Source organism: Xenopus laevis, chromosome 9_10L, assembly GCF_017654675.1.
Source record: "Xenopus laevis strain J_2021 chromosome 9_10L, Xenopus_laevis_v10.1, whole genome shotgun sequence".
NCBI lineage: Eukaryota > Metazoa > Chordata > Amphibia > Anura > Pipidae > Xenopus > Xenopus laevis.
The window spans coordinates 136625288-136648595 of NC_054387.1; the positions used below are offsets into that span (position 1 = coordinate 136625288).

The 23308-nt window shown below is 41.0% G+C and overlaps 1 protein-coding gene across 4 annotated transcripts in view; it reads left to right on the top strand.

Annotated features, from left to right (window-relative positions):
- Positions 1 to 23308, top strand: part of LOC108704738 — a 67631-nt gene that overhangs the window by 32776 nt on the left and 11547 nt on the right. For 3 of the 4 annotated variants that reach the window (XM_041575915.1, XM_041575914.1, XM_018241417.2), the window contains 4 exons: positions 2638 to 2967; positions 4843 to 5127; positions 6222 to 6362; positions 9425 to 9493. In XM_041575915.1, coding sequence (XP_041431849.1) covers positions 2638 to 2967; positions 4843 to 5127; positions 6222 to 6362; positions 9425 to 9493 — 825 coding nt within the window. The remainder of the gene's footprint in view (positions 1 to 2637; positions 2968 to 4842; positions 5128 to 6221; positions 6363 to 9424; positions 9494 to 23308) is intronic. The other variant, XM_041575913.1, reaches the window with a different exon arrangement.

The window sequence follows — 23308 nt, forward strand, 5'->3', positions numbered from 1 at the left end:
TCCTATGCTGATGGTGAGATCTCCTTTCCTCTCCACCAATGAATCACTCATTCCCCCTCTCTTGGTAGGGAATCCCATAACCTGACTGCCCTTACAGTAAAGAACCCCTTCCTATGCTGATGGTGAGATGCCCTTTCTGAACTCATCAATATACAGTATGTTTGTATATATTATTTATATAGCACTGCTTTATTATGCAGCACAATAAATGAATAGAACAAACAGGGGGTCAAACAGTAATTGATACAATAAATACAAAGAACTTTTTACCCATAAAGAGAATCACGTACCAGAGGCCTCCCCTTCAGACCCAATTTAACTATGTAACTATGTAACTATGTAATAATAAATACTTAGCGCTTAGACTTAAAGAGACAAGAGAATGGATGTATCTGCCCTGTAGAACATTCACCAATGAACCAATAAAAGAGGTGTAAGTGATTCATTAGTTATGGAGCAAAAGAGAACAGACATGTTATTTATATCCCTCTTAAGGACTGGAGTCCAAAACTGCCCCCATACTCCAGATGAGGCCTCACCAGGGACCTATAAAGAGACACAATTATGTTTCATCCCTTGAGTTAATGCCCTTTTTTATACAAGAACTTTATTTGCTTTAGTAGCCACAGAATGACACTGCCCAGAATTAGACAACTTGTTATCTACAAAAACCTCAAGATCCCTCTTAATATCAATGAGGAAAACTTAGTTCTCCACAAAGTCTACTTGCTCTAACTGGTACAGACGCCTCTTAATATAGGTAATTAGACAACTATCTAAGTCCTACATTTAGTATTGTGTCCAAACATAAAATGTTCATGAATTTCTACTGCTCAGCTCTTTTTCATTGTCCATTTTGACAATCCTGCAGGCCGTGGTTGGGATTCTTCTCCCATGTCCCAGATTATTAGAGTGTTCCGTATGGGGTGGAGGGATATTGTGTGTTTTACAGCACAGGATGAAATATAGTCCCTCCGCAGCCTCAACTTAAACAGATTTGCATATTGTGGAACAAACTGTCGCTGTCCCCATGCGTTTTATGTAAATGTGACTGTGGAAAGGAAAATGATCAGTATGAACTTTGTCATTTATTTTACTAATTCTTTGTGTTTGTGCAGGAATTAGTCACAAGCTGAGATACATATGTGTGTTGCTGTATCATGAATGGTCCATTGTTCATGTATATCGTTATCAGTGTTCATAATTATTGTTCCACATTTGTCTGCTGCTTTAATTAGGATTTCCTTGTTTAAATGTGATATAATACATGATAAGTAAACAATAGTGATGGGCAAATTTGTGTTATTTCGCTTTGCCGAAAAATGAAATTCGCGAAAGTCGAAAAATTCGAAGCGGCGACGGCGTCTCGTCAATTTTTTTTGACGCAAGCTAATTCCTCTCTATCAGACTAATTGACATCAGGGGAGAGGAGCAAACACATATGTCCATCACATTACTTGGCCCCACCTAAACATTCCATTACTATTGACTATATTTTCCTTACTCCAGCGCTGGTACGAAATTATATTCTTCCACAATGATGAATATAAGTTGGCCTGGCCTTGTCCTGTCCTTATCTCGCTGGTCCTAGATTTTGGAGGTTAAACAAATCTCTTTTGAGTATAACTGAGGTGGTCACATCAGTCAGGGAGTCGCTTACTATTTACTTTACTATGGGCAATATCGCTGGTGATATTAGTCTTTATTGTTAATAAATATGCCCCTTAGACTAACCAATGCAGAGAATGAGATGGGTTAAATACAAATTGTATAGTTGCTTAGATAAGTCAGGTAGGATGTTAGCCCACAAACTAAACAAACAAAATAACCCTCTTACCATCCAAAGGCTATATTATATCCCAAGACTTTCTTACAGAGACCTCAAGTAAAATAGCAAATTAATTTGTACATTTTTACAAACAACTGTACATTAAGCCCCCTATCATATCCAAAGCTACCTTTGACACATTTTTCAAAGAGCTCAACCTTCCAAAACTGACAGTAGAGCAAGCGTTGTTTGTAGACATAGATATCTAGATGTCTAGATGAACACAACATATGTCCCTTGAAGAGGTTTCCTTGGCTGTTAAACAGGTGGAACATGGTAAGGCTCATGGCCTCTCCATCATATGTTATAAGAAATTCTTCCCTAAGTTAGGCTCCCATATGACTTTCATGCTTAAGCCTCACAAATGTAGTAAGCTGCATTCTGAATCTTTGAAAGCTAAAATATCTGAGATCCTTCATTCTATGTATTACATACGATCTGCTTTGTTTAACATGATGGTATTCTCCTCTGCAAACTTTCCTATATATTGGGGAACTAGACGCGGGCTCCTAGTCTATTCAACCTGGCCATTGAACTATTAGCATCAGAGATAACAGCTAATCAAGACATTTTTGGTATTATAGATGGAGACACTCACCACAAGGTTAGCCTTTTTGAAAATGATATGACCCCTATGAATTCTAAACCCATTAACCTCTCTCCCCAACTTGTATAGAATACTAAATATATTTGGTTCTTTGTTCGGCCTACAGATTAACCATATAAAAAAATAGAAGCTTTGGGTGTCAAGCTTCCACACAATGAGGCTCATAATGTATATTATTTGCTTTGTCTCTCTGTACCTGCAGGTGCTGTTCTGGAGGTGACTGCTCCCTCCACCCAAATTTATACAAAGGGATCCGACATCCTGATTCCCTGCACATTCCATGTGGATAAATTCCCTGCTGATCCCAAATTCTTGGCCATAAAATGGTATTTCAATGGAAAGCAAATACTTAGTTACGATTATGATGTGAGCACAACAGATCCCCGGTTCTCTCTCAACTCAACTACAGCCCTATGGGGAGTGGCCTCTCTGTCTGTGTCTAATACACAGGTATCTGATGGTGGGAGATACACTTGTACAGTCACATACAGCCCAGAGCAACACGAAAAGGAGATTATACTGACAATTCAAGGTACTAATTAAATATTATTTTAATTTAACATTCTGTGCAGCCATGGGAGTTGACCCATTATGTCATTCTGAGGGATCAATGCAGAAGGCTGATTACAGTTTCTGGATATTGGGCAGCTTTGTATGTTATACATTCTGTATATGAAAATCCTTTTATATCACTTTCATGATATTGTAAATTATCTATGTCAGAACCCCCCCTTCAGATCACAATCACAAATAAGTTGTTACTGAGAACAAAGTAAGTGCCCTGAGAGCCTCCATCATCTACCCCCAGTGCATTAATATAAAATAGCTGAGAGATGGGGAGATATTGGGCAGAGGCACTGAGGCTGTACATCGACCAGGAAATATATACTGAAGTTTTGTATCAGGTCCACCTAGTTAATGCCTGCCGGCCCACCTCATGAAGATTGGCTGGCATCCTACAATTTTAAGTGCCCCCAGTTTTCCTTCAATGTCATTGCCCTTGTATTTGTTACTCTGGTAGCCCCATCCATGTTTGGGTGCAGCTTCCTTCTCTACATCTCTGCCCAATTGTGATGTCATCATATGAGCAGTAGGATGGACATTATAGCTGCTGGGGGTATTCCAAGGCTAAAGCTTATGTAGGGGTGCATGAGGGACAGGTCTCAGCCTAGGTTTTGCAAGGGGTCTCTAGGTTGTGAGATCAGGAGAACAAAAAAATGATTCTGATTGCCCTATTATCTTTTGTTAATGATCTAGGTTTGTTAATAAATCAAGCCACAACTTTTCCATCCCATTTTAGAATTTTTGTGTGAGCAGATGAGAGGGTTTGGGGGTGGTCTAAAACTGAGTTTACCAAAGCCATAAAGAACATAAAGAAAAGTCCTCATGAAAATACCTTGTACAATGCTCTTTGTCGGTCTACAGTGTAGCAGCTTTTGATATTGCGAGGTACTCCTCTTCTGTACTTTAGAGTCCAAACATGCAGAAGAAAGATATTTAGTTGGATTTGAACATGATATTAGCTCACTGTATTCCTGGGAAACATGACTTGCAGTACAGCTAGAACTCTTATGAAGAGAGATTGTAAACAGCAATTTCTATAAGGATATTTGGAACTGAATTTGGAGATACTGGATATTTATTATATCAGATTGATCCTGAGAATCCACCATTGTGCATATACTGTATGAAGACTGAATGATGCCCTTACCCTAGAGGGTTTGTGTGTAGAGGAGTAGATTCAAGCTATCTGCATACAATCTAACTTATGTCCCCTGCTGTGTATATCCTGGGCATCAGTTACACCTATTCCCTTACATGTGTTATATTGAATTCAGTGTCACCCCTATGTGTTGTGAACCCTTATCCCAACTACCCGAAGTGGGTGAAAACTGACAGAGTTAATGTAATGGGAGCATTGATAAACAGTGCATCTCGAGGAATAGAACATAGTCATCAATTGTTATTTATCTGCCCAGTTCCAGGCTTTTTATAAAACAGAATTGGCACAAAGACTCAGCCTGTACCAGAACATTGGAAGGTGAATCATTAATATCCCTATGGCTTCATTCTAGCATTAAAAACATTTTATATGGGGATGATGTTTAGTATTAGGAAGAATACAAGCAAGAATTTGATTCCCTCACAAAATCAGTGTGTTATATGTACTTAGTTTGAGATATGAATCTCAGTTCGTCAGGGGAAGGTTGAACCATTTCATGGGAAGTTTTAATAAGTTCTTAGGAATACAGGAATATGGAAACATGAATCATCTTGCATCTCTGCTAAAAACTGGCCATTCAACAATTATCAACTCCAATAGCTGTTTTCCAATACCAATACATTAAAAACAATATTGATTTGATGTGAAAATACAAAATACAAATCGTCTTCTCTTATATTTTAGCCGCCCCGTCCATACACATCACCCATGAGCCATTTTATGAGAATAAGGAACAGACACTGATGTGCCGAGTGTGGGGGTATTACCCAGAATCCATTGCTGTGAGCTGGTTAGTGAATGGAAGTCGTGTGGAAGCCTCAGAGATAAAGAGGATTAACAGTTCTGCTCTGGAGTCTTCCTACCAGTTCCTCCCAACAGCTGAGAGTCAGGGGATGGAGATCTCTTGTGTGGTGGAACATCAGGCCCTCACCCAACCTCTTGTGCAAACACTAAAGGTGCAACTCACAGGTGAGAGCCTGAGCTTCTTTAGTGCCATATTTATACACACGTAAAGGGGGTTGATCAAATGTCCATCAAGTTTAACATTTTTGTCCAAGTGAAACCTGCCAGATGTCAGTTGTTCCAGAAGAAGTTGAAAGCCCTATCTGCAGCCTCTCCAATATAACACAGGTCAGACAGTGCAAAGTCCCACATCTTTCCAGGGTCTTTATCCCCATTAGGGTTAGTGTACCTGGAGATATTCTTCAGTATAAGGAGAAATTTCTCACTATTACACACTAGCATTGTGGTGGGTATTTGCTAGTACTTAGGATATTGACTGCTTTGTTGCCCCAGTTAAGCTGACCATACAGGGGCAGATTTAAACTGCTGATCCAACCCCTTAAGACTGTGTTTACACCTCCCAAATATGTTTGTAATATAATATCTGGCTAAAAACTGACCAGACATATATTGGGCTGATTTGAAACACACAAAGCATGGACTACATTGGTGTAATCCTTTCTCAATGGGCCTACATTGGCTCCTGTTATTCTTGATCTTTGACCTGACCTTTCCATATGAGCAATTTAGCACCTTTATAAATTATCCACCTGATGTATGAAATCAAATGTGTTATAAAGCAGTAATAACCAGAAATGACATTTTGTGATTCTAGCCACAAAATATAATTGTGGCTGATGCATCAAATTTGATGAGCATAGGATGGAATTGTGCTGACTATCTTCTATGTCCGGTTGATGTTATTTCCCACGTTTGGTGTGAGAATCATATTTCTGCCTTATTCTTTCAGTGCAGCTGCATAATGGTGATTTATACAGGCGACTGTGGGAACCCTGGAGCTATCGCCTGGTTTAGAGGTGCCGGTATCTCTATGCTTCCCTTGTGGAATATGGGAAACTGCATGAAATTCAGAATGTGAGATGGGAAACTGAGTGTAAATATACAGAAGTGCAAAGAGTGTGTATTAACACAAGTATCTAAGCAACTTAGCTTGACCACTAAATCCCCCATATGTCTGAGCCTTTCTGAGATGAGAATAAGATGAAATCTAGTGAACAGACTCTGAATATAACATTGTCTCATTCCTTCTAATTCTGCAGATGAACACACAGATGTGGCAACAGAACAAAGACATGGAAATATCCAGAATGCTACTATTGGGATTGTCGTGGGAATAGTTGTTATTGCACTTGCACTTATTGTTATTATTAGTATTATTTTAAAATGTTATAACTTCAACAGTGAGTATCTTACCTGCCTATGCCTTGTCTCCTGTCTCTTTTTATACTGGATTGTACATGCTGGTATCATGCTGTTCTAGTGTTTTGCAGATCACTTCTAAACATAAGTTTAGGTCAACTATAAGTTCGGTCATATATTTTGCACTGTGGCAGAATATAACAATAATGAATATATTCTATTTATACACTGTATTAATTATAAGCAATTTATCAATGGATGATCAAATTACTTTAATCCACTTCATAAATATCAGTTATCAATCATTTATTATTATCAGATAGTTCACTAATAATACATATCTATGTTCATATAATTCTTCCCTAATAAAACCCACCGGAGGGGATTAGTGAAGTAGACAGTGTCGGACTAGGTAGTCCGGGGCCCATGGGGATTGCTGTAAGGGAGCCCCACACCCAAGTCATGAGCTCCAGCTCCTCCAAATACAACCCTACCCCAGTGCTGCACATCACATGTAATACACTTCCAGCAGTTCCCAGCTGAAAGAGAAAGGCCAAGCCGGGACCCGCAAGGTTTTCTCACCAGCCCAGTCTGAAACTATATTTGGAGGAGCTGGAGCTCACGACTTGGGTGTGGGACCCACAGGTCTGAAGCTAGAAGACTAGGGTTGTCTGTATTACCCAGAGTTTGGTTATAATGGGGTGAATCAAGAGGAAGCATTACTAGGGTAACCATACTATAGTTTTCCAGTTGGCAGTTATATATTACAGTGTATACCAGCGTAAACCAGATATAAAAACTAACTTGCATTATTAAGAATGACCTGAAGTGCCTACTAGAACTTAGAATAAAAAAAACCTTGCAGGGATGGATAATGGACATCAAAGTTATCTTCTCTGCACACTGGGCACATGCCTATTACATATGCTTAAAGTAACTGCAAAACTCAAAGTACTGCTTGCTCAAATGGGCATGAAATTGTGCTATTAGTGCCTGCCTAATACACATACAGCTTGTGTCTGGCCCCAGTGCAGTCAAACAACATTCTGTGACTTGTACCAGTTGTGTCTCTGTTGGTGCATCTGCCACAAAGTGCACACGACTAATGAAACAGGGCACAACATTTGTATTGGAGAGTGTCAGGCTGAATTAGTTGGCCAACTTGAGTAAAAAATGGTGCGTTAGGTTTAACAAACCCACTTTCACCAATTCTTTTCACTTTGTACCAATGGTGTAACTAGATATTACAGGGCCCCACAGCACATTATTTTTTAGGCCCTCAAAATGTCTAGAGGTTGACCTGTTTTACCAATATTTATTGAAATTGTATATGAATTAGGGCCTCATGGGCCCCCTGCAGCCACAGGGTCTGCTTCCTTTGCTTACCAATTCAGTGGATTAATAAAGTCACTAAAAATATTAATTTATTATCAAATTCTTTATATCTAATTCATTCGTACAGTTATCACTTATTTTCACTGTAATTGTTTTGTTATATTTCTATGAATCACACTTCCCCAGTTTCACTCAGTTCCCAATTAAGTAGAATGACTTTACATTAGGCCCTTTCCAGGTGGTGATACGGAGAGTGGAGTCAGTTTTGGTAGGAGAATGCAATGTTACATAGTTACACAGTTACATAATTACATAGTTAAATTGGGTTTCAAAAAAGACAAAGTCCATCAAGTCCAACCCCTCCAAATGAAAACCCAGCCCCATACACACACCCCTCCCTACTGTCACATAAATGATATATCCCCATATCTATACTAACTATAGAGTTTAGTATCACAATAGCCTTTGTATTATGTCTGTCCAAGAAATCATCCAAGTCCCTCTTATAGTCATTAACTGAATCATCACCCGGCAGTGCATTCCCCAACCTCACTGTCCTCACTGTGATGAACCCCCTACTCTGTTCCTTTAAATGAAACTTCTTTTCCTCTAGTCTGAAGGGGAGGCCTCTGGTACGTGATTCTCTTTATGGGTAAAAAGGTCCCCTGCTATTTGTCTATAATGTCCTCTAATGTACTTGTAAAGTCTAATCATGTCCCCTCACAAGCGCCTTTTTTCCCCCAGAGAAAACAACCCCAACCTTGTCAGTCTCCCCTCATAATTTAACTCTTCCCTCCCTCTAACCAGTTTAGTTGCACTTAGTCTCTGCACTCTCTCCAGCTCATTTATATCCCTCTTAAGGACTGGAGTCCAAAACTGCCCCCATACTCCAGATGAGGCCTCACCAGGGACCTATAAAGAGACACAATTAGATTTCATCCCTTGAGTTAATGCCCTTTTTTATACAAGAACTTTATTTGCTTTAGTAGCCACAGAATGACACTGCCCAGAATTAGACAACTTGTTATCTACAAAGACCCCAAGATCCTTCTCATTTAAGGAAACTCCCAACACACTGCCATTTAGTGTATAACTTGCATTTATATTATTTTTGCCAAAGTGCATAACCTGCATTTATCAACATTGAACCTCAATCAGTTTAAGACTGTACTTTAGAAAACGTTGTGATACAGCTCAGGTAGTATGGATGCAATAACAGTTGGAAACTATAAGCTCTCAAAAACTCCGTAAATGTAATAGTATCTATAGGGTCTTAGCAAACTAGTTCTGTTGCTATTTTTGACATTATTTCTAGCACAACATAATGTGTACAGTATAGAGCTTGTGCAGTTAAGCTGACTGATTGTTGTAGTACATCCTTCTAGAGTACAAGCCAATCCAGTTGTGGCTAATGGAATGGGGCACAAAAAACTTTGACAGTGGCAGACAAAAAGTGGGGCACTGTCGGAAACAACATTAGTTTGAGCCTTTTTTTACAGTTTGAACAATGTAAATGAGTTGTGAAATCTCAAGTGTGCACATCATGGAACCTTCAGTAGCAGAATAATGTCAATATCAGATGTAGAAATAGTCCTCAAGATCCCAGTGTTGTGTCTCCAGCCTCAAGACCATAGCCCATTAACTGGGAGACTGTGGGTTCAAGCACCCACCAGGATCAGTCAATTCCTACTCAAAGAGGGCCCAAGATGTGCAGCTGATTTTAGACAAGTTCTGTAAAAAGTTTATCAGATCTTTTTGATTTATTTAGAAAAGAAACAACACAATTCACCAGAGGAAGTTGTGCTTCTCCAGAATGGAAACCCCAACAATGAGCCAAGTAAGTGTGAAACAACTACAGTTTTTTCTTTACAATGAATGCTAAAATGCTAAAAGAGAGAGAAAAGCGGGAATATTTTAAAATACGTCTTTCAACTTCTTCGAATAGGAGCAACTGTAAAAGTAAATATCCATTGGCACTAATACCCTTGATGCAGAACCCAAACACGACCCAAGTTTTGATAAGAGAGCATTTAGCTGCTGGGTAAGGAATAAAGATAAGTCAACAACTATTGCTATTTTTATCCACAATGGTACAATGGTTTCCCTAGCTACCATACAAAAAATATGGGGAAAATACCCATGAGATTTACTAACATGGAAATATCAATTTTTTTCACAGATCTTATTTAAAAATGTATGTTTTTATATTTCTTTAAAGCGCCAAATATACTAGATTTATTAAGTGTACAAAAAGCTTAAAAACAAAAATCCATCAAGTAAAAGCAATGTCCTATGGAAGTCAATAGGAGCTGCGCTGATCCAATTGGACTTTTTTTAGCCATTCAGACTTTTAGAGGTTTCCGGATTTTTCTCAAGAAGCAAATCCGGCTCAAGCATTTGCTTAATCTTAATAAATACGACAATAGTGCGGGTATCGATTCAAACTAAATAGCTTAATGCAGACTGAACCCTGCTCACTGTAAACATTGGTTGGTCCGGGTGCACTATGCCCCGGACCCCACTCTTTAATCTGAACACCGGGTACTCCTAGTCCGCTGTGCAAGAGTTTACACAATTAAAGACAATCCTTGGAATCTTACCCTGCAGGAGAAGTGACCCGGGTGCAGCCAGCCCCGAGTCCGTCACTAGGAGGGAACGTCAAAAGGTCCAACAGTAGATTTGTAGGCCGCGCACTCCTGGGTATCAGCAAAGATCGCTCGTCTCCAAATTATTTAATTTATTCTTTATTAAGACATACAATCAAATAACCATAGTGTCTGAGGTCTGACGCGTTTCGTGACAACACACTTCCTCAGAGACCTCCTGTCTTAATAAAGAATTTACCTTTTTAAATAATTTGGAGACGAGCGATCTTTGCTGATACCCAGGAGTGCGCGGCCTACAAATCTACTTCCGGATTTTTCTCCACTAGTTATTGACAAAAAACTCATATTTGTAGTAGTTGTATAATTTTTTAGCACATCTTTTTAATAAATTGATCTTTTAATAAATTACATGGCATTACATGACAGTTTTCTCATATTATACATGCTATTCTGTTTTTATCTCCCCAGCTTGAAGGATACAGATACCTATAATTTTGTTATGCTTACTGTTTTGTACCAGCCTCAGGCCCCTTTTTTACCCTTTTCTGTATGTCCTCCCTCTCCTGGCAGATAAAAAAGAAAGATGCCAATTGAAGATTGTTCATGTTTTCAGCAACAATTTTCAATTTCAACTGAAATAACCAAATAGCCCATCCTCCGTACAATACAGAACTAGCTTGGCATGCCCTTAATTCTTCTTAGAGATGATCCAACTGAATTTGTAGAGGGTTCCCGTTGTTCAATTTCAGTTGCTGATTCACTTATTCAGACTTGGGTTTCAATGCTCTGGAGTACTGGTTCTATAGAATGGGCAGCTGATGTTATTTTATGAAATATTTTAGACATACACAGCATTAATCAATAATCCCACCCCTGCTGATTGTAACTTTGTTGGTGCTTTGGTGCAGAGCCTTTTTGAGATTCACTGTAGTCAACAAGTACTGTATACCTTCCTCAGCACAAGTATTGTACTTAAGCTTTGCTTCCAATAATTGTCATGTGTTTCAGGTCTGGTTACTTTCAGTTTCATAGTTTGTATGGAGACACATTTGCTTCTCCCCATGGTTGGCATATCTGCATCAAAAATCATGCTTCTTCCACTTTCACACAAAGCTTTGTTAATTTCAGCAACACAGTTTTGTTCTGGGTTATATTGTTCTCTGGTCTGGAAAATTATTCTGTTCTTCCTCAGAATGGCTTGTGTTTTGCCACCTGTGTAGTCAGTTCCATTGCCTGCATGGAGTATTTTTGCCATTTCGCTAAATGTATTTCTTACGTGAGCAAGATAACTATGAAGATTGTCATTCATCCAGCTCATGGTATATTATATACCATATATATATATATATATATATATATATATATATATATGGTATAAGTAATTCTAAAACAACTGGACTTGCTGAGTAATCAATGAAGACGTTTCACTACTCATCCGAGCAGCTTCTTCAGTACAACTAACTGGTGTGGGAAGTCCTCTGCATATAAACTCTTCCACTAATTCACACTGTTTCTTATCACAGTAACTACACAGAATCTACACCTCTGTGAATTTCTTCAGATGTCACCTCTTTGAAGAGTTACAATGTGCCATTGTGATTGGATTAGTGGAAGAGTTTATATGAACTTCCCACACCAGTCAGTTGTACTGAAGAAGCTGCTCGGATGTGAAACGTCTTCATTGATAAATCAACAAGTCCAGATGTTTTAGAATTACTTATACTAGATTTACTTGAGCAAGATACAATTCAAGCAGGTAGAGTACTGTGTACGTGGAAAAACTTTTTCAAAAAATGTAAAAATAAGTATTTCCTGGAGTGTGGACCACATAGATCTGAGGGAATTAGGTACAGGGGTTGTTGAGCTCAGTCAGGGTTGGACTGAGCCATGAGACACCAGAAAAAAACCCGGTGGGCTCCGGCATTCATAGACCCTGCCAGTCTAGACCCGCTCCCTGCACAATATCCCTGTCACTCCCTACCTAGCCAAGTAAACGGTATGTGCAGGGGGGCTGAAAGGGGTTGGGGCTCAGGAACAGCACCTGAGAGGGCCTTTGCGGCTGCAGTGGGGGCCAAGTTTGGGGCATGTGGGGCCCAGAATTCCTCCATAAGGAATCCTCTCTCAATCTCTTCAAGAAAAAACTAAGAGTCTATCTTTTGGACAACTAGAACATTAGCCTAGTCCTGTCCCTACTGACTATGCCTTACCTTGTGCACTTTTTTATCTCCAATTTATACCTGAATGTTAGCCTCCCATCCACTCAGACTGTAAGCTCTATGGGGCAGGGACCTCCTTCCCACTATGTCTCTTATCACATAGCACTTAAGCTCTTTTGCATGTGACTATGTATATATTTATTATGTGATTTGTCTCCCCCATGTATACTCCCCCATGTATCCTTAACAGCACTTTACAAATAAAGTTAGACATACATACATACATACATAATGTATAGTAAAAAAAAATGTTTTGCAGTTTGAAAATTGATCCCTATTGGTCAGTTCTTTTGCCTATATAATGAAGTTTTCAATCAGTAGATGTAACCTGCCCGTCCTCATTTACCTCTAAACGTGCGGGTTTGTGTTGTGATGTTCTCCCTCCCGGCGGAGGCGCCCAGTGATTACATGATCAGCGCGACTGCTTTTGGTGCATGTTTGGCCTGTCCACATTTGATACATGCGCATCAATGAACGGACGCCAAATTGGACGCTGATTGTTCAGAGCTCCCCATCATTGGTTCCCCTTGCTGTCCATTGGTCCATTCCTCTGCTCCCATTGGTCCATTTCTCTGCTTCCATTGGTCCCTCTGCCTTTAAATAGCTGCTTCCTGATTCTCCCCTTGCCCAAGCTGGTCAGTTCCTGCTCAAGCTGCCTGCCTTTGACTCTGATTGTTATCTACCCTACTCGTGTCTGCTAATTCTGGTTTTGACTCCTGCCTGGCTACCAACCATGATCCTTGCAACCTGTTCTGAACCTTGCTTGGCCTGACTTCGCTCTACGTCTTATCCTAGTCTGTACTATTAGTACCACTGTTCAGTTTCCCTGATTGATTCTGCAGCAGAAAGTCCAGGGCCCCAAAAGGGTATTGGTGAACACCAGTAGCGTCAGGGGTGACCTTGCTCACCAAAAGGTACTTATCAGCAGTCTCCTTGTCAACTAACGTTACAGTAGAATTCTCATTGGTGAATTTTATTGCATCTATATCTACACTTTTAGCAACTTCTTTAGAAAACGTGGGTGGGTGCTGTGGGAGGGAGTTATGCTTGAGTTTATATTCCCTTTAACTACTAAAGGCAAAAACAACATTCCTAATGATGAGTGAATCTGTCCCTAATATCTGAGAAATGCATTAAAGTCATTTTTTTTACTTCTTGCACCAAAAATGTATTGAAGCCAATGAGTTTTTTACTGCAAAATACATTGACATGGACAGGTGTTTTTCTCAAGCATTTTTCAACAGAGAATCCATGTGTACAGGTATGATGTTCTAGCACTGCACATATAGTATCTTTCTTCTACCCTGCACAGAAAAGGAAATCTGCACCCCCACCAAATAGAATAATACGACTTTTTCTTCCAGAAAGAACTTGGAGAATAGTGAGACAGAGGCAAATGAAAATATAGTTAAGTCTGGGAGCAGTGACATGAGTAGAAGTCGCTGAGCCCCACAGATTATATTTTAAATTGTCTCGTAGGAGATACAAAATTTGTGAAATACCCTGACATTTATTTTGTTTTCATAGAAAATGCATTGGAATCAAGGGGCATTTAAATCCATATCTGGCAAAACATTTCCCTCGTCGCTACTTATTTCCAGGTCTAATATTCTAACACTGAACAAATCTTTCTTCCATGAAGGAAATTAACTGTTCACACCCCCAAGTGAGAGTAATAAGACTTTTCCGCCAGAAAGAAAATGGAGAAGGTGAGGTAGAGGCAAATGAATATCTGGGTAAATGCAAGAGCAGGAGCATCTGTAAAAGTCCTCTCCAAACTCACTGCCCCAATACTGTTCACTTGTGACCGGGTGCTCTGTCCGCAGCGTCCCCACCACCGGCACACGTAGCAAATCTAACAAAGGACGGCTATCCGGTGAAAAAATGACAAGTTTATTGCAGGATTCTGTAGATGTACATGGCCTCACGCGTTTCGCGTCCCTTAATCATAGGCTTACAGAATGAAACAAGCATGTCTGTTAAATACAAAGAGTGTATGGCGACCCCTGTTGGTCGTCCTCCCATATTGCTGTTAAAACAGCATTTGTTTAACCCTTTAAAAACTTTTGTACACTGTTAAAATGTTGTTATGTTTAAAATCAATCAAGTAAATATTATCAGTCGGGACTCTGTGTTTATATTTTCAATTTAAATTATTAATATACATATATTTTCTATTTATTTATTATTATATGATCACATGCCTTCTATTTATTTCCTTATACACATTTATATTTCTAGCTAGTTTGTTGTATGTAGCTGCTTCTTAGACTACCATTACGTTATAGATACAAGCTGTGATTATACAGGGGACAAAAACCACCCTCATTTCTTATTTATTTATATGTATATATAATTGTAATGGATCAATTTCTATAGGTGGCTAAAGAATGATATCACTTATATATGAGTATGTATGGGGAATGAACCAACATGCTGGGTTAAAATATCTCAAATGGATGGTCGGGGGTATTGTTAGACCTGCTCCCATTTTGAATTGTTCTATATAGTACGGGTACTTCTTCTTTTAATCTATCATTGATTAGTACAAATGTGCAATATCATGTCTCGTATTTAAACCTTTCAGTATCCTCGTTTGCAATTTGAGGATCCAGAAAGCCTCTCTCTGATTTATATAACATATCGTATCTCCTCCTCTTAGAGGTACTTTTACCTCTTCACTAATAGACCCTGAATACCATTTGGGGAACATACAGCAAAGTGCTTACCCACAGGTGACCCCTCATCCTTTTTGTCAATTGCCCTTAAGTGCTCCCTTATCCTTTCTTTTAAACAGCGGGTTGTGCGTCCAATGTATTCTTTACCACAGTATTTACGTTCTAACAGGTATACAACCCTTTTTGTGTTACAGTTATAGAAGCCATAATTTTGGTATAATCTTCCGGTGACATTTATAGCATTCTTTAGCCACCTATAGAAATTGATCCATTACAATTATATATACATATAAACAAATAAGAAATGAGGGTGGTTTTTGTCCCCTGTATCGGTGATAATCACAGCTTGTATCTATAATGTAAGGGTAGTCTAAGAAGCAGCTACATACAACAAACTAGCTAGAAACGCAGCAACAGCTTCCTTGTTGCAGGACCAGCAGCTCACGTGTTCCAGCGCCGCCCACGCACTTCCTGCTGCAGTGACTCAGCGATCCTGGACCCTACAACACTGAAAAGACATATTGGGCATCAAACTGTTCAGTAGACCCTTGGTGTCAATATTTATGGTGATTTCTAATTGCAATATTTTTACAGTCCTACACAATATGTTGGCGCTATATAAATACATGTTAATAATAATAATAATAATAATAATAATATTATTTTAAGGCGATTTTCAGAAATATCCTGCCTTTAACGTAGTTTTGCAGTATGTACGTTTGGAGTAGAAAGACAGTTTTAGCAAAGTTTTATTCGGCACAAGGTGTATTTTCCAAAAATATATGGTTTTGGGGGGGTCTTTGTACTGTTAGGGGTCTTACGGCACATTATATGCAGTCAGGGTGCTATGTTCACAGAAGGCGAATTGACAGCTGAGAAAATTCTTATGCACTGTTTTCATTTGGGGTCCGCACGTGCCCACCTGCTTTGGTATATCTATGCATATTGGGCATCACACTGTTCAGTAGACCCTTGGCGTCAATATTTAGGGTGTTTTCTAATTGTATGTAAGAAATTGGGTGAGAAGTGCGACCAACTGCAATATTTTAGGCGATTTTCAGAAATATCATAAAAACCACTGCCTTTAGCGTAGTTTTGCAGTATGTACATTTGGAGTAGAAAGACAGTTTTAGCAAATTTTTATTCGGCACAAGGTGTACTTTCCAAAAATATATGGTTTTGGGGGGTCTTTGTACTGTTAGGGGGTCTTACGGCACATTATATGCAGTCAGGGTGCTATGTTCACAGAAGGCGAATTGACAGCTGAGAAAATTCTTATGCACTGTTTTCATTTGGGGTCCGCACGTGCCCACCTGTTTTGGTATATCTATGCATATTGGGCATCAAACTGTTCAGTAGACCCTTGGCGTGAATATTTAGGGTGTTTTCCATTTGTATGTAAGAAATTTGGTGAGATAAGTGCGACAACTGCAATATTTGTAGGCAATTTTTAGAAATGTCATAAAAAACACTGCCTTTAGCGTGGCTTTGCAGTATGTAATTTTGGAGTAGAAAGACAGTTTTAGCAAATTTTTATTCGGCAGAATGTGTACTTTCCAAAAATATATGGTTTTCTGGGGTGAATGTAGTTTTTTGTACCTTTGCCTGTCGCAAAATGCTGTATATGTGTTGATTATGCAGTATCTGGAATTACATAACTCGTATGGGGTGTCTTCTTTCTGAGGCCCCTGTATACCACATACTTAGGGGTAACTATACAAAATGCGTAGCAAACTGTTCAGCGGACCCCAGACTTTCATGTTTAGGGTGATTTATCTTGGTATATAATGATATGTAGGAGATACAATGCTTTAGATTTGGAGTATTGAGGAGATTTTTGTATATGTCATAAAAGTTGCGAAATGTAGGAAAGCTTTGTGGCTTGGTACTTTGGAGTAGAAAATCGTGCAAACCCATTTTAGATTCGTCAGAATGTGTACTTTCCAAAAGTATATGGTTTTCTGGGGTAAACATACTTTTTTTAACTTTTGCCCCTTGAAAAATGCTGTAAATGTGCTGATTTTGCAGTATTTGGAATATTATTCAAATTACAGGTGAGTGATTGCTCACCAAAATTAATTACACAATTAATTAAAGCAGCCCATCTATTGCCCACCGGTCAGCAAATTCACTCAACCGCCAAATAAACACTGCCTGGGTGTACTCTGCTAGGAATGCACCAGCACCCTGAACAAAGCCTCTACCGGTAGAGGGTTCCCACCCTCCAAACATTGCATACTAGACTTATGAATGGCTAATTTGGCTAAAGCTAGGAGCAAGTTGAAGAGAAGGTCTTTGTCTCAATTGTCCCAGGAAACTGAGGGGAAAAATGTAACCAGAACTGCAGGTGAAGTTTCCTCAAAAGAGCCAAAAGAGGTTGCAGTCTGGCACACGAAAAATAAGCATGAAACACGGATTCCCTTTTGCATCAGAATGGACAAGCAGCTGTGGAGTCTGTAAAATGGACCAAGTACTCTCCTGTGCTCAAAGCACTATGGAGCACTCTCCAACTCAAGTCTCCAGTGGGTCTGGGCACCAGGCTGGAATAAATGGCTCGCCACTAGGGTTTCTCACCCTCATTAAACACCCGCCTCCAGATGGTATCATAGCAGGAGACAAGAGCAAGAAATGTACAGTGTGGAGCATGAGGGAGTACAAAAGCTTTCTTGTCATGTCATAAAAGCACGTCGAGGTAAAATTCTCCAACTGGCTTGGGGGAAGGAGGTGTGTCAGGGGATTGAAAGGTTTTGTGAGATTCAGGAGAGAGGTTATTCTTGATCTCCTGGAGCAGACGATGTGGAACTCTAGTAGTAAGGTACCCCATGCGTGGCATAACTGCCCAAGCTTCCACCCAATCTGACCTCTCGAAATCCAGGAGATCCCCAACTCTGGTTAGCTGAGCCCTGCAAAGGCGGTGGTGGATGCTGGTGGACTCCAGCATCCTAGTCTTTAAAGGTGGATTGTAAAGTAGGGGCTCAGTTAGAATGTCCTCCCCCTGAATGCCTCCTTGCCTTAGCACAGTTACCATGCTCCAGGTCTTTAGAGTCTCTTGGTAGTAAGCCGGCAATGGTGAGAGGCTTCTTACGAATCCTTCAGGTTCTATGACAAATAATTGCTGGTCATACCCCATGTTGCGTACCTGATGATAAAATCTGGATGCTAGGGTACACCACTGTGGAGAAGGATCTACATACAAGTATCTCTGTATCTGCTGGAGACGGAAAGTATGTACTTGAGAGCGTATGCATACAACTCCCTGTCCTCCCTCTCTCAAGGGTAGGCTTGAAACATCTGCAGAGACCCAGTGCTTTCCCATCCAGAGAAAGTCCAGACATGTTAGCCTATATCAGAGTTGAGAGGCCCCCAGCTAGTTAGTCACCAAAGCCCTCCCCCTCATAGAAAGCATTTTAGGAAGATCCTTCCACTTTCCCAGGTGGGTAAGAACATGCTCCTCAAGTTCATTGAAATTCTGTGGAACAGGACGCTCTTCAGCTGACAGATAGACACCTAAATATTTGATGACTTTAGTCTCCCACGAGATGTCGTGAAAAGCAGAAGGCAAAGAATCTACATGTAGAGGACCTTCCAGAAGGCCTGAGCTCTTGGTCCAGTTGATCCGAGCTGATGAGGCAGCAGCGTAAACCTCTTGGCATTCTTGTGCTCGCTCAAGATCAACTAGGTCCTGGGCCACAAGGATGACATCATCAGCATATGCTGAAAGAACTACCCTCATGTCAGGTTCCCTGAGCACCAGTCCTGTAAGCCTCTTCCTTAGTAGACACAGAAAAGACTCAATGGCCAGTGCATACAGCTGTCCCAACAAAGGACATCCTTGTCGAACTCCTCGTTTGAAGGCCAGAGGTGCAGTCAGAGACCAGTTGATTTTAACTAGACACTCTGCAGAGGTGTACAGTGTTTTCAGATAGCTCACAAACTGTGGGCCAAAGCTATAGGCCTACAGAGTGCCTAAAAGATATTGGTGATCTACTCTGTCAAATGCCTTCTCTTGATCCGGGGAGAGAAAAGCGAGAGATAGACCAGCCTTCCGGGCAAAATGTAGTAAATCCCGAACCAGAAAGACATTGTCAAAAATTGTCTGGCCGGGGACTGTATAGGACTGGTCAGGATGAACCACCTCTGCCAGCACAGACTTGAGCCTGAGTGATATAGCTTTGGCTACAATTTTATAGTTTGTGCTAAGCAATGAGACTGGTCGCCAATTCTTAATAAGGCGGAGATCCGCCTTCTTAGGTAGCAGTGATAACACTACTCGACGACAAGAAAGTGGCATCTCACCAGTCTTGAGGGCCTCATTTAGAACCCTATGGACATCATGACCCAGAGTATCCCAGAAGAACTGGAAGAACTCTACAGTCAATCCATCCAGCCCTGGAGATTTAATATGCAGCATTAAGTGGAGTGCTTGAGAGAGTTCATTCAGAGTGATTGGTTTTTCCGATCTCTCTCTTCTCCCCTCGCTGACCACTGGAAGCCCATTCCATAGCTCCCTGCAGGCATCTGGAGAGATGGGATCTGGAGAAAAAAGGTTCTGATAGAAGGACCGGGCTCTGTCTCGGATAGCCTCCGGATCTTTAACGGGAGTGCCATCCTCCGCAAGAAGGCATGTTATTTGTTTTTGGTTCCCCTTCTTCTTCTCCAGAGCATAGAAGAATCGCGAGCCACGATCCATATCACAGAGTAACTGCATGCGGCTTCGCACATAAGCACCACGAGCCTGTCGCTGTTCCATGTTACGCAGAGTCTCTTTCTTTTCTATATATTCACACTGCATGGCTTGGTCTTCAGAGCCTGACAGCTTTTGCTCAAGATCAGAGCCTCAATCTCTGCATTTTTCTGTCTGCTCAAACATTTTGTATACTCTTGACACAAGAGCTTTAGGTGAACCTTGCCTACATCCCACCATTGACACATTCATCCTGATAACCCTTCCAGTCTGTCCACATATCCCGGACTGCCTTTGCAAACCCTTCGTCCTTTAATAAGCTGTTGTTATTATGCCAATAGGCTGCTTTGGGCAGAGATGGTGCAACTGTCACTATCAAAGAAGCACAATTGTGGTCCGAGAAAGGTGCCAAGCTAATGTTACTGGACCGAACTCGTGACATAATATGGCTTAATATATAAAGCCTATCAATCCGGGACTGAGACACATGGCCATCCCTCACCCTAACATAGGTGAAAGCATCTGTTTCTGGGTGTTGTTCTCTCCAGATGTGAACCAAGAAGAAATGGGCAATGAGTTCCCGCAAAGCTGACTCAGATGCATCCCTTTTCTGGGGAACATTTTGGTCCCAAGCCTCAAGGGTGTAATTTAAATCACCCCTATAATCACGGCTTCATCTGAATCAATTGTCTCCATATAGGTTGATAAACTTTCAAAAAAATGCTTTCTCTCTGGTCCAGTAGTTGGGGCATACAAGTTTATCAGATTGTATGTTCCACTAGACTCCCGGACCTGGAGATGTAACAGACGGCCTGGGATGACAGAATTAATGCTCAGTACCTCTGGCTGGAAGGATTCTGAGAACGAGGTCCGTTGTGAGGTGATTAAAAAAGACTCTGCCCTTCCACTCCAGATGCCAGGTTGCTTCAAGCTCCTGAGTGATATGGGTATCATGTAGGAAACTCACAGAGTACCCTCCTTGGCGTAGAAAGGTGAGTACCTGAAACATTCTAAAAGGCTCCGGACAGCCATTTGTATTAAGAGTGCTTATAGTTAGAGCCATTATTGTGTGTTAGTAAATACTTTAGCCCTCACAGAGATCTGGCGAGACAAACACTCTTTGTGGAACTTAACAATACGGAGATATTCTGCAGTTTCATAGTTTTTGGCCTCTTTTATGACCTTGATGTATTGTCTCACAGAACTGATCACCAAAGTCAAATCATGCCACTTCTCTAGAGCCATATGTAGCTTCTTCTCCAATTTAACACCAAGGGTGCTCTCAAGAAACATCTTGAGTTCCTCAGCTGGGATGATTCGGTAGAAGGATTTGGCACAACTGTGTCAACCTCCTCTTCGATGTCCCCCTCATCCATGAACTCTTCTTGGCTAAGGGATTGATAATTCCCCCTCTCCACTGGTGCTTTGAGAATTTCTACACAAGAAGTTGCAGGAGAAGGATCAGAAGCACCTGCTATCTGGAGACCCTGCAACGGCTCAGTTAATACTTGGATTTTTCTTGGAACACCTTTGGAGGTGTTTGGCTCAGTGGTAGCAGATGGAATTGCCTCCTTAATAACAGGAGCTTTAGAGGCTCCATGGGCAACCTCTGCCCTTTCCACTGCCTGCTGTGCCTCCTGAATGGCAATAACATTGGGATCAGTGGAAGAGAATGGAGGAGAGATCTTAACATGCACAGTAGACCTTACCGAGTCTGTCTGGCTATCCTCGATATTTACAACTCCAGCCTCACCCTCCCTCACAGCATTGTCTGCAGGATCCTGTATGGGGGCTGTCCCAATGTTCTCCTTTCCTTGGAGTGAAATACCCTGATGCACTACACACTGAGGCTGGTTGTAGTTCCCAAAGCTCAACACCTCAGCAACACTTACGGCCCACTCTGCAGGGGTTTCATTAGGTGTCCCTTTATATTCCAGGGGAACATCCTCAGAGTCACCCCTGACTCTATGGGGAGACCCATAATCCCCTGTTCAAATTTCTCCAGACCAATTATCTCCTCTTCCCAAACTGGGTCTATAGGTGCATGGTCTGGCACCAGTTGATTGCATCCAACAGTTGGACCAGACAATATCACCCCATGAGGAGCAGATGTTTTGCTGCCCTTTTTGCCTTTGGATGGGGGTGCTCCATCATTGACCACTGAAATCCATTCATCAGGTATCAGCCTATTGGATTTAGATTTCCTCTTCTTTTTCTTGTCATTTGAAGAGGAAATGCTACTCTCTGCTCCCACCACGACAGGTGTTAAAACCACCGGCACCCCCACACCCTTAGGATTGCTCATAACAGGGTTACGTTGGTTTTTGGCAAGAACAACTGCAGCACTAAGGGATGCATTGACATTCCTCCCCCCCTTCTCTTTTGCTGAACTTGAAATGCAGACTGCATCCTTAGATAACTTGAGTGAAGAAGGAGGAGGTTTGGAGGTTTCAGAGGTGGGTTGTGTAACAACCACCTTAAGGTTCTTTACTGAAGGGGATTTCTCCATTGAGGAGCCTGCAGCAATAGCTGTAGCAGGGTATGATGTTGCATTAGAGGTACTGGTTGGCAGGAACAGGGACTGTGGTCTTAATATGCCCTTTGGGGCAACTCTGGTGAGTGTGTCCCAGGTTCTTGCAAAGGAAGCACCTTACTTCTGTGCTGTAAAAAATTTTTATACAGCACCCCCTCAAATAGAACACCAAAGGACCCCTCAATAGTATCTTGACCCTGAGGCAAAAGTAATTGCACCTGCCTTTTAAAAGAGAGGATATGTCTCAATCTGCTCTCCTTGCAACCCAAGGGAAGTTTAGAAATAGTTGACTTTATTTCACCGAGGGCTTGCAGGTGGGGTAGCAATAAGTGGTCTTGCAGGAAGGGGGGCACATTAGATAAGACTATCTTTATGCCTAATCCTTCTAGGGGTTCTATAGGGATATAACCACCCCCTACTGTGATGCCTCTCTGCAAATATTATGGCTTTCCCATACATTTTACTTGCTGCCACTATTACAGAGGGGCCCCCCACTTCAGCTGCAGCTTTTATGTAAGCCTCTATGCCATGAGCTCCTGACATTAGACATCTGACCCCATGATTCCTTGTAAGCTGCTCTACCCCAGCAGTGACTTGGCTTGGCTTGTTGCCGGTAGCCACTGCCTGTGCAAAACTTTTAGCAGTGGTCACATTGGCTACAGCAGCAGCAGAAACAGAAGCAGTGGAGCTTTTAGACAAAGGCTGTGATTGGTGTTTTTTAGCAGAACTACAGCCGGGTCTTTCAGCTCCTTTTCCTTTAGGAGCCTGAGGAATTTTTTTTATAATTTTGTTTTACAAAACAATGCACAAAAAAGTAAGCTTAATTCTATTAATGAACAAAGGTAAATGCAACAATGAGAAGCTTTAGGGTAAGGCCACACTAAGCGATAGCGTGGCGATTTGACTCGCCGCGACTATTCGCCGCGACTTTTAAT